Source organism: Ailuropoda melanoleuca, chromosome 6 (genome assembly GCF_002007445.2).
Source record: "Ailuropoda melanoleuca isolate Jingjing chromosome 6, ASM200744v2, whole genome shotgun sequence".
Classification (NCBI taxonomy): Eukaryota; Metazoa; Chordata; class Mammalia; order Carnivora; family Ursidae; genus Ailuropoda; species Ailuropoda melanoleuca.
The window spans coordinates 80,330,658-80,342,725 of NC_048223.1; the positions used below are offsets into that span (position 1 = coordinate 80,330,658).

Genomic DNA, 12,068 nt, shown 5'->3' on the forward strand with positions numbered 1-12,068 from the left:
CCCACCACCTGATTTGGCCAGTTTTACTGGAACATAGTCACACCTGTGTACTGTCTATGGCTGCTTTCAAAGGACAATGGCAGAGTTGAGAGGTTGTGACAGGGTTCCTAGGGTCTACAAAATCTGTCTGGCCCCTTACAGAACACCTTACCAACCTTGAACCAGATCACCTCTGCTGCTGATTTTGGCTTATGATTCCATAAAGTACAACCAAACAATACAAAGGCTGCTTTGTTTCTTCCTCTCTTTATTTACAGATACCGCCTTATTCTTAGGAAGATTTCATTAGCTCACCAAACAGTAATGGAGCATGTAACCACATACATGTCAAGTGTGAGGAGGAGAGGAAAGAAATCAGGACAAAGGGAAAATGAGCCAAGAGACACAGAGATGAAGTCAGGGGCGTGTGAACGTGTGGAAGGCAAATCCTGAGCTGCTGTGTGTCTTCCGTGGGCCACGAGCTTGGCTCACAGCAGCCACTACGAGGAGAGGGCCATGATCCCTTTCCCAACTTAGAGTGTTCACGGAAGGTCCCCCAGGAAGACCACAGCACTCCCTGGCACAAAGAACTACTTCTCTCCCGAGTCTGTGCGTGAAAAGGATAACATGCGAGGTGGTGAACGAGGCCCCAGCAACACCCAAATGGCTGGGAGTATCTCCGTGGCATTTACTGCTACACTGAACTGTCCCGCAGGGTGGGCTGACTCCACCTCCCAAAGTGCCCTTCACACCACTCCTTCCAGTATATTCCCAAATTGTGAAATAAGCACGTACCCCCTTTTATAATCAGAAAATAATAAATCCCTTTAATTTAAAAAAAAAAAATAAAGGAAGCCTCAGCCCTTGCTCGTCAGTGCTCACCTTGATGAAGAATCCCAAGGGCTCCGAGGGGAGACTGTCCTGTCGTGCTCTCTTCACGAAGCTAAGCTTGAGTGCCACAGCGGGACGCGAGGCAGGCTATTCTGAGACCCGAAGCTGAAGCTCCAGGTGGGGACCATAAAAGCACTGCTGAATGGTGACTATCATTTATCCTTTTTCACACGGAGCTCTACAACTTTATATCTAGTTTATCGATATAAATAGTTCACACCCTGCATCTCTGTTGCTCATGGCTTTGTGCCCAGGGCCTAGAATAGTGCCTGGTGCAGGTGAGAAGTAAGCACTTACTGCATGAACCATGGGCTCGTCGGAGAGATTCCAGACAGCGGGTGTGTCTCCAGATGCGCCGGGGTTGTCTTGGGGAATCCCCGCACCCTGGGCCTTACCCACGATGCCTAGCTCTGAGACTCTCACCTGTGACAACGAGACAGGTAGGAAAGGGGCCCAGCTGTGGAGGCCATGCTCCTGAGCCAAGTGTCAAAAAAAAAAATAAAAAAAATAAAAAATTTAATAGGGAAACTCTGAACAGCTGGATGTCTAGTCTTGCTTCAGTCCCATTGTTGCAAGGATAAACATTTGGACAGCTCAAGACAAACACGGCTTTGGGTTCTGAACGGGCAGAGCTACTGTCTCGTGCGCACTGAGACTTCCATGTGAAATCAGCTCCCCACTCAGAGCAAAGCCCTTCCTTCTCCTAAAGGAGGGGCCTGTGGAGGTACTGCCCGGAACTCCCAGACGCCTGCTCACTGTGCAGCGGGCCCTGCTCCGCTCTGAGCAGCCGGGGCAGGATTTTCTCCAAGGAGACCTTCAGAGAGCAGGTGGCATCATGGGAGGCCGAGGCAGACTGCTCCTCCATGCAAATGTTAAGAGAATCAGGCCAAACAGCCTCAGGACCTAATTGGCTCAGACAGTAATGTCACAGTGTCACAGCCAAAGTGACAGCTGACAGTGGCTTAGAAAAAGAAGAGGCATTATCTTCGACTGGGAAGTAATGACACAGAAAGAGCACTCGACGGGGAGTCCAGAGGCCTGCAGGTCCGAGCCCGGCTGTGCCCCTTGAGGCTGCATATTCTTCAGCAAGGCATCGCCGTCCCTAACCCTTGGGTTCCTCAACTGTAGGACGAAAAGAGTTCATTGATAAGACTGGCTTGCTTGCTTCCTTGTAATGCACCCCTACAGCTCAACAGCAATACGGGCGATATGGAACAAATACAACATGGTCCTTGGTCTTCAACCTGATCATAACGTACAGGGCTTTGCACACAGCCCGGCTCATGCGAGGCTCTTGCGAATGTTACGGTGAGCCGGTTTATCAAGATGGCTCCTGGTGCACTTGGCCTGGGAGCTGTTTCCACACCACCACCCACCCTACCCACCTGCCTGCACGGCCGTGCTGCTCGTTCAGGCCTTGCTACAGCAGCTCCACGGCAGTCATCTGATGGTGGCCTGTCCCCAGCACCGGAGCTCACGGTCCTGACTGACCCTAGCAACTCGAGCTCCCGCCTCCCCAATCCACCCTCCACCTGTCCGCTTCTATTTCTCTCTGCACAACCATCAATCCTGATGCCCCTCCCTCAAAATCTCCTTTCCCTACAAAATGCAGTCCAAATTCTTTAGCTGGGCATTTGAGGACCTGACATGCTGTCTCCAGCCCACCTCCCCAGGCTTCCGTCCCCTAGGGTGCCTTTGTGTTCACAGCCTGGGCCTCTCTCCCTTCGCGCCACGCCCTTTCTCTGTGCCAGCCTTCCCTCCCTCTGGGACGATCCCCTCTCTTCAAGGGACATTCATGATGCTAGCTCACAGTTCAAAGCTCAACTCAAATGCTTTCTGTCTTATTGTTTATTATTTAGGTATTCTTCCAGCTTCTGGCCCACTAAGTGGTCCCTTTCTTGTTTCCAAGCTTTTATCTTTGATATCTTCTCTGTCATCAAGCCTGGGCTCAGTTCATCTTGAAATGGAAGTGTGAGCTCAAAGGCTCTCCTCCCTCTGAAGTGCCACGAAGGCATTCTTGATGGTCCCTATGTCCCTACACACAGCGCCCCCTACGCACGCCCACACAGTGCTTGTACTCATTGCATTTCTCCTCCAGACACTCCTTCAATAACTTCCGTCCACGGTGCAATGGAATTAGATCGTTCCTTGTTTTCCATAGGGCTGGAAAAAATGCCTAGCCGAGTCATCCTCGGTAACTCTCGGCCGGCCGATGCTGATGCTGATGGAGGTAATTAGGGCTATCTCCAGTGGCCACGTGGAAGGGACAGGCATCACACTTGGGCAACCACAGTATCTGCTGACCCTCACCCACCACCACGACCACAGGTAGAGACTGCGTGGCCTGCATCACTTCCCACATGAATGCCCAGACCCAGAATTCAACCTCCACAAGCTTCCTACACAGAATCCACTCATGCACAAGCACGGAAGAGCGATGGAGCCTTTCCTGAAGACTCTGCAGGGAGGTGAGATGGGGGTAACGTGGCACGGCCTGCAGCAAGCCACCTTCACTTCCTCATTAGATGCTCCATGCCGCCCGCTCTCCCCGGGCCCTGCTGACCTGGGTCATCTTGCTCCAGGCAGCAGCTGGCCTCACTGGTTCCTCTCTCCTCCTCTCCCAAACCCCAGCTTTAAATTTCACCCTTTTCTATGTTGCCAGCAATGAACACCAGCCACAGTTTGGCATCCAGACTCTCCAGGAGGCCCGGCTCCCAAAAGCTCCCTCAGGTAATAGAACCTTGTCCTCCTTGAAGGCTGTTTGGTCACCACCTTCATGACACGAGCATGACATTCAGCATTTTATCCCCTCCCTCGAGCTGTCTGTGAGATATTCATTCCAAAGATAACATCGAGTTCTCCCCAAGAAGGATTCTGAGGGGTGGAACTTTCACCGCCTCCCTATACCTTTCATCACCTCCTCACTGAGCTTTTGCCAGGAAACATCAAGGTTTCCAATGTCCCTGCCCGATCTTTGATTCATCCAATTGTCAGGACATTCCCATTCATTCTTCGAGCCAAATGAGTCTTGACCAAGCCCCAGCCTCAGGCCCAGGAAGGGCAGCTTCCAGAATTGTAACAAGAAACCATTTGGAATACAGAATCTTTCTCAGGGAAACTCCTGATCTCGAACAGACCCAAGAGAGCCAATGGGCACATAGAGAGAACTCTCTAGATCCTGGCATTTATCTCTTACCTCTCTGCAGAATTCTGAGCACACATTTCTTGGACTCCCTTCTCCTCTCCAAGATTATCGAGCTGTGTCTGTGTGTGTCTGTGTGCATGCTTGTGTACGTGTGCACGCTTGTGTCTGTGTGCATGGGCACACCTGCTCTGCTGGCAGAGGAAACTCTCTACATCCTCCCCAACAGGCCTTCTTTGCCCCAGATGCTGGCCCACTCTACAGATGAACCCTCAAACCACTGGCTTATGTACACAGAGAACACAGCCTCTACTCCATGACCTGCTGTTCACCCCCCATTTCCCAATAGCCAGAGGCCTGGAGAAGCCCCAGGAAACATGGTGTCCCTCTAAGTGGAGGCATCAGGGACCAGACAGCAGGCCTCCCCGAGGAGGAGGGAGTTGGGGACTCACCAGGACTCTGCCAGTCAGTGTCTGGGCAGATATCATCACCCCCGCCCAGTCCTTCACAGAGGTCATCCAGCCGACCTCGGCTGCAACTGCCTCCTCTTTTTCGTCCACTGGCTTGAGAGTGCCATCCGCCTGGGTTGAGCCATTGTTAATCTTCTGGGCCTCCTGGCAAAAAGAGAACAGGGTTGAGAATAGGAACCAACTGAATTTATTAAACACAACCTACTCAAAAGAATCAAAGTTGGAAGGATCCTGGCTGATATGGGAACTGCCTTGAAGGTACAAGGGGTGGGGATATGGGATGCATTATGGCTTTGACTTTCTTTTATATCTTTTCTTTTTTTTAAGAATCTTTTCTTTATTTTCTCTTAACATATCTTTGTGAAAGAAAGAATGAAATTATTCTATTTCCACTTTAAAGGGGGAAAAAAATCACTAAGCTCAGGAGAGAAAGCATCTTGTCTAGGGTCATGGAATAACTACAAAGGAAGTGAGGTTGGCATGCTGTGGTCTCCACCTGCCCACCCTTCCTATCCTGCTCACAGGAGTGCCCTATTTTCTTAAGAAAATCCTCATCTCCTCATCTCAATCTGTGTAGTTCAAAAGGAACTGAAGGCCCGCAATGGCTCCAGGAATAGAGACTAATTAAACCATCCCATCCCTTAAGCAAGAGCAATTGGGCCAGTGATGGTTACATGACCCATGCCAACCCAATACACTTCAAGCCTGGGACTTTTGCTGGAAAGAGTAGGAACGGTAATCCTTCCCTCAGAGAGAAGCCACCACAGAGGAAACTAGGAGATGTGACAGAAGACTGATGTCATCATTTGAATCCAGCTGTGCCTGAAAGCCACGCCAGACCTCTTTAATTACAAAAGAGAATAAGTTCCACTTCATGGTTAAAAACATGCTTCAGGAAACAAGGTTGACTTCTTGAGATAAATGAGCCCCACATTGGGCCCTAAACTGCATGCTTTTATATGCAGTGTGCCCTCTGCCTAGAGTACACTTCTCCCACAGAGGGTCAGACTTAACGCCCTCACCTCCCTCAAGTCTTCGCTCAATGAAATCTTCTCTGGCTACCCTTTTAAAATTCCAACTCTGCCTTCCAACAACACCAACTTTCTGTTTTATTTTTCATTCACCATCTGCCTCCCCCTACCAACTCCTGTGTCCTGAGGACCTAAAAGAGTGCCATATAGGTGCCTCAATAAACATGAATGAATAAATAAAAAGGGTTATGAGTATCAGCCCCTCACACGGCTGAGGATTGCCAAACAAAATACAGGACACCCAGAAAAATTTGAGTTTCAGATAAACAACACATTTTTTACATGACATGTAGCTATACTAAAAATATATTAATTATATAAAATTTAAATTTCACTGGGCCCCCTACTCAAATATCCACTGAGATGATTTTTGTAGGTACGGATATAGAAAAAGATGCCGGCAAATTATGTTCACCATTTAAAAGCTTAGAATTAAATTTCAAAGCAAACAGACATGAGGGATCACTGTGAGTCGGAGCAAGGGTGAGAAACCAAGGCAGAGGTAAAAACTTTCGTCTGCAGTGAGTGGGGGTCGGGCAGAGTGAGGAAAGGAGAGCTGAGATGCACGGAACGAGTTATCCTCTTAGGGATTTGCAGGCAGGCAGGAAGCTGCTCCTGACACAGGGGTCTCCCCTTCCGGCCTCCGTGGGCTCAAGGGAAGCTGGGAAACCAGAAGGTGCATCGGCAGCACTGGGTGTTCATGTTGTCTCCTCAAGTGCATGAGGCCCCAGAGAGATAGAATAGTCTAAGAGGAGGCTTGTGGTGGGGAGCCAAGGGTGGGCACACAGGGGCCACCTACTGACACCTGTGGAGTCTGCCACCCAAGCCTCCTAAGGCTGGTGTCGGTGGCCTGTTAGGACCCCGAGTCTCGACCACGTGGAGATTCTGCACTGCTGGGTGTCCTGAAAATCAAAACAGACCTGATCCAGAGGCCCTTACTATGAACCTCAGTGACTGAAAGTGTAGGTTCAGGTCTCCTGCCCCATGGGACCCTCCCCCCACCCCGTAAGACGGGGACAGTATGGCCTGCTGCATAGATGTTGGCGGGATTAACCAGTGCCCAAAGGCACACGACACACTTTCAGTTAATTAGTCCCACCACCTCCTGCCTCTCCTTGAGCCACTGGCACTCGAAAGCAGTGATTCTCAAGTTCAAGTGGGCATCAGAACCACTTGGAGGCCTTGTTAAAACAGAGTGCTGGGCCCCATGCCAGAACCTGCATTTCTACCAAATTCCCAGAGAATACTGATGCTGCCAGTCCGGGAACCCCACTTGGAGAGCCACTATTCCTAATCATGCTGGCACGGCTATCATCCCTGCCCTGATCTAAAATGGGACGTGGATCTTAACCCCCAGCTCTTTCCCAGCCTCTCCCTTCACCCAGGACAGAACCACCTGCTTCTTTCAGATCGAGGGATTGTGGGTGGACAAGGGAGAGGTCGGGGCAGGGCAAAGCCCTCAAATCAGAGGCTCTTGTGTCTCCTCCTGAGCAGTGCCCCCAGCGATGTGTCAGAGCTGCTCTGTGGCCCGAGGCTGCTCCCCAGCCCCGGAGGCCCAGGCTCCACAGCCACCTGGCAGACCGGCCGACCTTGGAGGAGAGAAGAAGCACGGAAAGGGCCAGGAGGCAGGGAGTCCTCCCCAATCACAGTGGTTTCAATGCATCAATAATTCAGAGCACAAGAGGTATATTGCAGATAATGCCCTTTTGCCAGCCCTCTTAACTATTGTTTTACAAGGCATTCATTATTTTAATTACTTTATGATAGGCAAGGAAAAACACAGACGAAAGAAAGATAATGCCCGTGTTATTATTTGCTTACACTAGATGCTGTGGGCTTAATTACCACACGTGGGAGGCAGGACTGAGGGAGCGGCAGGACAGCCAGGAGGCCGAGCTCTGCAGAGCCTGATGCCAGCCGGCCAGGGTAGCCACCTTTGGCCCGTGGGAAAGCCCCCGTCCACCTCTGACCTCAGTCCAGCCAAAGCATCCCTCGCCGGCAGCTGGTACAACCCCATGCTCTGGAGAAAAGAGGGCAAGAGGCCCAGGGAGGTTGTGTCCTCGTGGAGACACACAGCAGAGAAGGAATGGTAAGGGACAGTATAGTAGAGACTGGCCAATGTTTACCAAGTGAGAACTGGTGTCAGTAATTAAAAATTAAGTGCTTTCCATGTATGATCTTCCTTAGAGCTTACGACAATCCAACAGGCAGGTGGAGTTAGCCCCATTTTACAAACAGGGTAACTGAGAGCAGGTACTTCTCAGAGGAAGGCACAGAGCTTGAGAGGGCTGGAGGAAGACAGCCCACCAGGGCTTGGTCAGCTCTGCCACTTACAAGCTCATGAGCCTCACCTCGTCCATATAAATGGGGACTAGCATGCCGACCCCATCAAGACGGTGGCAAAGCTTACGTCAGATAAATGATGCACCGTGTTTGCCCTGGTGCTAGGCAGCCATAGTTGCCAAGACAGAGCATGCATTGATGGGACCGGTGCCTCCAAGGATACTCAGTTAAAACTGCACCATCACACTGATCGGTGGCCCTGAGAGGGACGCTGATGACCCTAGGCGGGACACTGACCCAGAGAGAAACCTTAATAACTAATTACAGAAGGGAGGATAAGAGAGTATAGGTTCTAACAGCTCTGACTTTTCAACGAGGCAACGGACCTCTGGGAGGGAAGGCACCATGACTTCTGGAGGGGGTCCAGCAGGAGCTGCGTGGCACCCCACAGGACAGTGGGGACAGGGATTCCTACACAGAGTGGGCCCTGGACCAAGTGACCTCTTAGATCCCTTCTGATTCCAAACGCCATCAGATCAACCTCCCATTCAAGATGAGGAGACTGAGGGCCAGAGGGAAGCTGCCTCCAGGGTCCCAGGACATTGCTGGGGGTGGGGGGTGGACAGGGAATGGTGCTTTGTTCTGAACGGCAAAGTAGGCATCCATCAAAACTTCCACTTCCCGCTGCAGAGAAGGACTCAGCTACCCTTCCAGGAGGACTCCCGAGCAGGGTCGGGCAGGCTCCCCTGGCATCAGGAGAGACCCGGCCCGGGTCCCTGTTCATCCTCCAAGGAGACCACTGTGTGCATGTCCCCCTGTGCGTGTGAGTGTGTGTGTGAGAAAGAGAGAGAGACCCCACAAGCTACAGGTTCCAGCTACCCTAGCCTCAGACTGGACACCAGAGATTTTCTGAAATGGAGAGAAGGATGCCTTGGGGAGAAGAGGAACACAGGGGAAGAAGGGTAGCTGGGGACAGCGGGGAAAGAAGGAGAGCAGGGAGGGCCTGGGGGTGTGTTCTGGAAGATGCAGACCCAGCACAGCCACCCCCTTGACAAAGGGGCTCAGTCTCACTTCAGAGGCCACTCTTCCCTCCAGCCCTGACCTCTCTCCTCGCCAGAGTCTTCTGTAAAAGAAGCCACAGCTGCCCCCTGAAGACAACACAGGACGACATCTAACGTCAGTGTCCAGACAGCAGGGAGGGGAGGGCTGCAGAGCGAGGGTGAGGGTCCAGGGATCTGAGGGTACAGTGGAGCAGTCCCCTCCGGCTGCCTGCTCATGCAAGGCACTCTCTCACCGGCCTCACCCTTGCGGTGCCTTCTCCCTATTCCTTCGAGCACATTCCCCTCAGTGACTTCCTGTTGGCGTGGGCTCGGAGGGCCTCAGGCCTCCTTTGTCACCTGTGGCCTAGGGCCTGACCAGCCCACACTCAGCTGGTGCTCACTACACAGAGCACACGTCTGCTGCATGCTCAGGCATTTCTCCTGAATCTTAGAATCAAACACCAAAGCCTCAGAAGGGACCTCAGTAATCCCTTTGGATGCCAATGTCACCCCCCCCACTATACACATGAGAACACCGCAGGCTGGAGGGGAAGCCGTATGCCCAGTGCCGCCCAGCCCAGCCAGGAATGCCCCCCACCCCCCCCAGTCACCTCTCTTGCTCTTAACCTTGCAAGGTTGTATCCCCTCAAATCTAGCCCAAAGGAACCAGCCACTTCCAAGCACATCCCTCCACTGCACCAGCCTGCAACCAGGGGTCTGGGTGTTCCCGGGACTGGCAGAAACCACTGAGCCAGGCTTCGGGTGGGGGGGCTGTGGCAGGAAGCAGCCTTTCTTGTCTTCAAAGGGCCTGCTTTCTCCAGCAATGGGAGCGGCCCTGGCCAGCATGGAAAGCAAGCCCATTCTAATCCCAGGACCCCAGAGCCCCCAGTCTTCAGTTCTGGGCCCTCTCTCTGTCTCTCATCCTTCCTGAATTGGACCCAGTATACTGAAAACTCAGGTTTGTGATGTGGTAGGAGGAACTCTGAGGATCAAAATACTCAAATTCAAGCGGAGCTTTTCTGGATGGCCTTGGGTAAGTCAGTTCATTTCTCAAAGCTTCTTCTATAAACAGCAATGAGTGCTGTTTTATCATCTGATAAGGTGGAGCACAGCACTTTCTGGAAGTACCAGCTGTCTTATTAAGGGGGTGTGTGACAGTGGCATTGCTGTCCTCTGGTTTGGACGGAAGCAATGCTGCTCTGAAGAAAGGAGTCCCGGACCCCAACGCCAGGCCTCACAGAATACATGCCTCAACTCTCACATCCCCACCCAGCTGCATCTTGCAGGGCAGGGCCCTCATTATCTCCCTGAGCCCCAACAGGATGTTAGAATTGCCAAATCCTGCCAGGTGGCCCACTGTGCTGGCCCCACCCGCCTGTGAGCTTCCACCGCACCTGCTCCTGCCTGGCTGGGCTCACCCACCCCGGGGTACACTCGCACCCACACCTGTCAGGCTGAGCCTGGTGCCAAGGCCACCCTGAGCACCACACCTGCTGGGTGACTGCAGAGGGGAGGGGGGAGGGGGGTCAGCCACTGGGAGGAATCCAGAGTTCCCTCACCACTCCCTGCTGGGGTTGCCCCTAGAAGCTCCAAGTCAGCCTCAGTTCTCTGGACACTGGCTCCTTGTCTCAGATCCGGGAAGTGGCTTAAACAGTGCTCATCTGGGAGGAAAACTACTCTTAAAAACGTAAGCCAGATCGTCCTGGTGCTGTGCCAACACCCCTCTGTGGCTCCTCGTCCCACTTGCAGGACAAGTCACAGCCTTCACACAGTCCAATGCACCCAATCTGTCCGCGCCTGCCGCCGTCCTACAAGTCTCCCACTCACTCACTCACTCCAGCCGCATCAGCCTCCTTGTGCTGCCAGAATGTTCCAGACCCGCTCCCATCTTGGGCTAATTGCACTGGCTGTTCCCCCTGCCCCCAGATAGCCCCACGGCTGCTTCCCTCCCCATTCTTAGGTCATCGTCACCTTATTACTGAGAGCTTCCCCGCCCGCCCTGTTGAAAATGACACCCACCCCCCCGACCACCCCCCTCCTTGCTCTATACCTCCTCAGAGCGTTTATACCACTAGCCTGCCAACTTCAGTCCTCTTTAGTGTCTGTAAGCTCCATGAGGGAAAGACTTGACCCTTCTTTGGTTCACTGCTGTGTCCTCAACAGTGTAATGCTGTGAGCTCCGCAGAAGGCCCTGCTCCATCTCGGGGAGAGACAGGAGCCTTGTAGGAAGGAAGGAAAGAGGGAGGGAAAAAGGAGAGCTGCAGCAAATGGGAAGTCAGTTCCAGGCACGCACAGNCTGCCTTCTGCTCGGGTTATGATTCCAGGGTCCTGGGATCAAGCCCCAGGTCAGGCTCCTTGCTCAGCAGGGAGTCTGCTGCTCCCGCTCCTGCTCCCCCTGCTTGCACTCTCTCTCTGTCAGATAAATAAATAAAATCTTTAAAAAAAAAAAAAGATGCTTTATTTCATGGCAATGATTATGACATTCTGGGGGCACAGTCTGGCCTACGATCCAGAAATGCCTGAACGTCAGTATCTGTAAACCCACAGGGCTCCCAGTACCTCCCTGCAGGCCACTGTCCTAAATGCTGGGGAATGGCCCTCTTGACACCCCCACTCCTTCCAAACAGGCCAAGAGGAAATCCCTTCATGGCAGCCTCTTTCGCATTCTGGGCGTGTGGCCCAGCACGGGATTCTCCCAGGTACTGATAATCCTACGTATTAGGGATTAGACCGATTACCTAAAACAGCTCAGGCAAACAAAGCATAATGTGGGCACCACCAGCTGGGATTTTCATGGCAAGAGCTCTGCAGAGGGAGGAAAAGGAAGAGGGGGCAGCCCCGACACTCAGGGGCAGGGGAAGCCGGGCAGCAGAGGATCTGGGCCCCACCTGGAGCAGGTGAAAGCAGTTGGCGAGACCGGCTTCTACCCTGGAGAAGTTCCAATTATCTGACCCCTGCCTTGCAGGTCAGAGCCTCCCCTGCACCCACAGCCCCCTCTTCTGCCCCCGGGGACCTCACATGTGCAGGAGTCTTCACCACCAGGGACGGGGTACAGCGCCCACAGACTCAGGCCACAGGAGCTTTAAAAGAAGCTCAGACAAAGCCGAGTGCTCTGGGATGTCAGGAAACTGCCCGAGTTTACTAGGTCTCTCCGCCGGTCATAAGATATTTCACCTTTACGGGCATTTTCAGCTACAGCTCCCACGTGCACTGTCCAGTTTCTCACTCCGAG

The 12,068-nt window shown here is 52.7% G+C and overlaps 1 protein-coding gene across 25 annotated transcripts in view; it reads right to left on the reverse strand.

Moving 5' to 3' along the window:
* The window catches only part of KCNMA1 (potassium calcium-activated channel subfamily M alpha 1), a 712,564-nt gene that overhangs the window by 490,291 nt on the left and 210,205 nt on the right, over positions 1-12,068 (reverse strand). For all 25 annotated transcript variants that reach the window (XM_034662731.1, XM_034662737.1, XM_034662736.1 and 22 more), the window contains one exon: positions 4,465-4,626. In XM_034662731.1, coding sequence (XP_034518622.1) covers positions 4,465-4,626 — 162 coding nt within the window. The remainder of the gene's footprint in view (positions 1-4,464; positions 4,627-12,068) is intronic.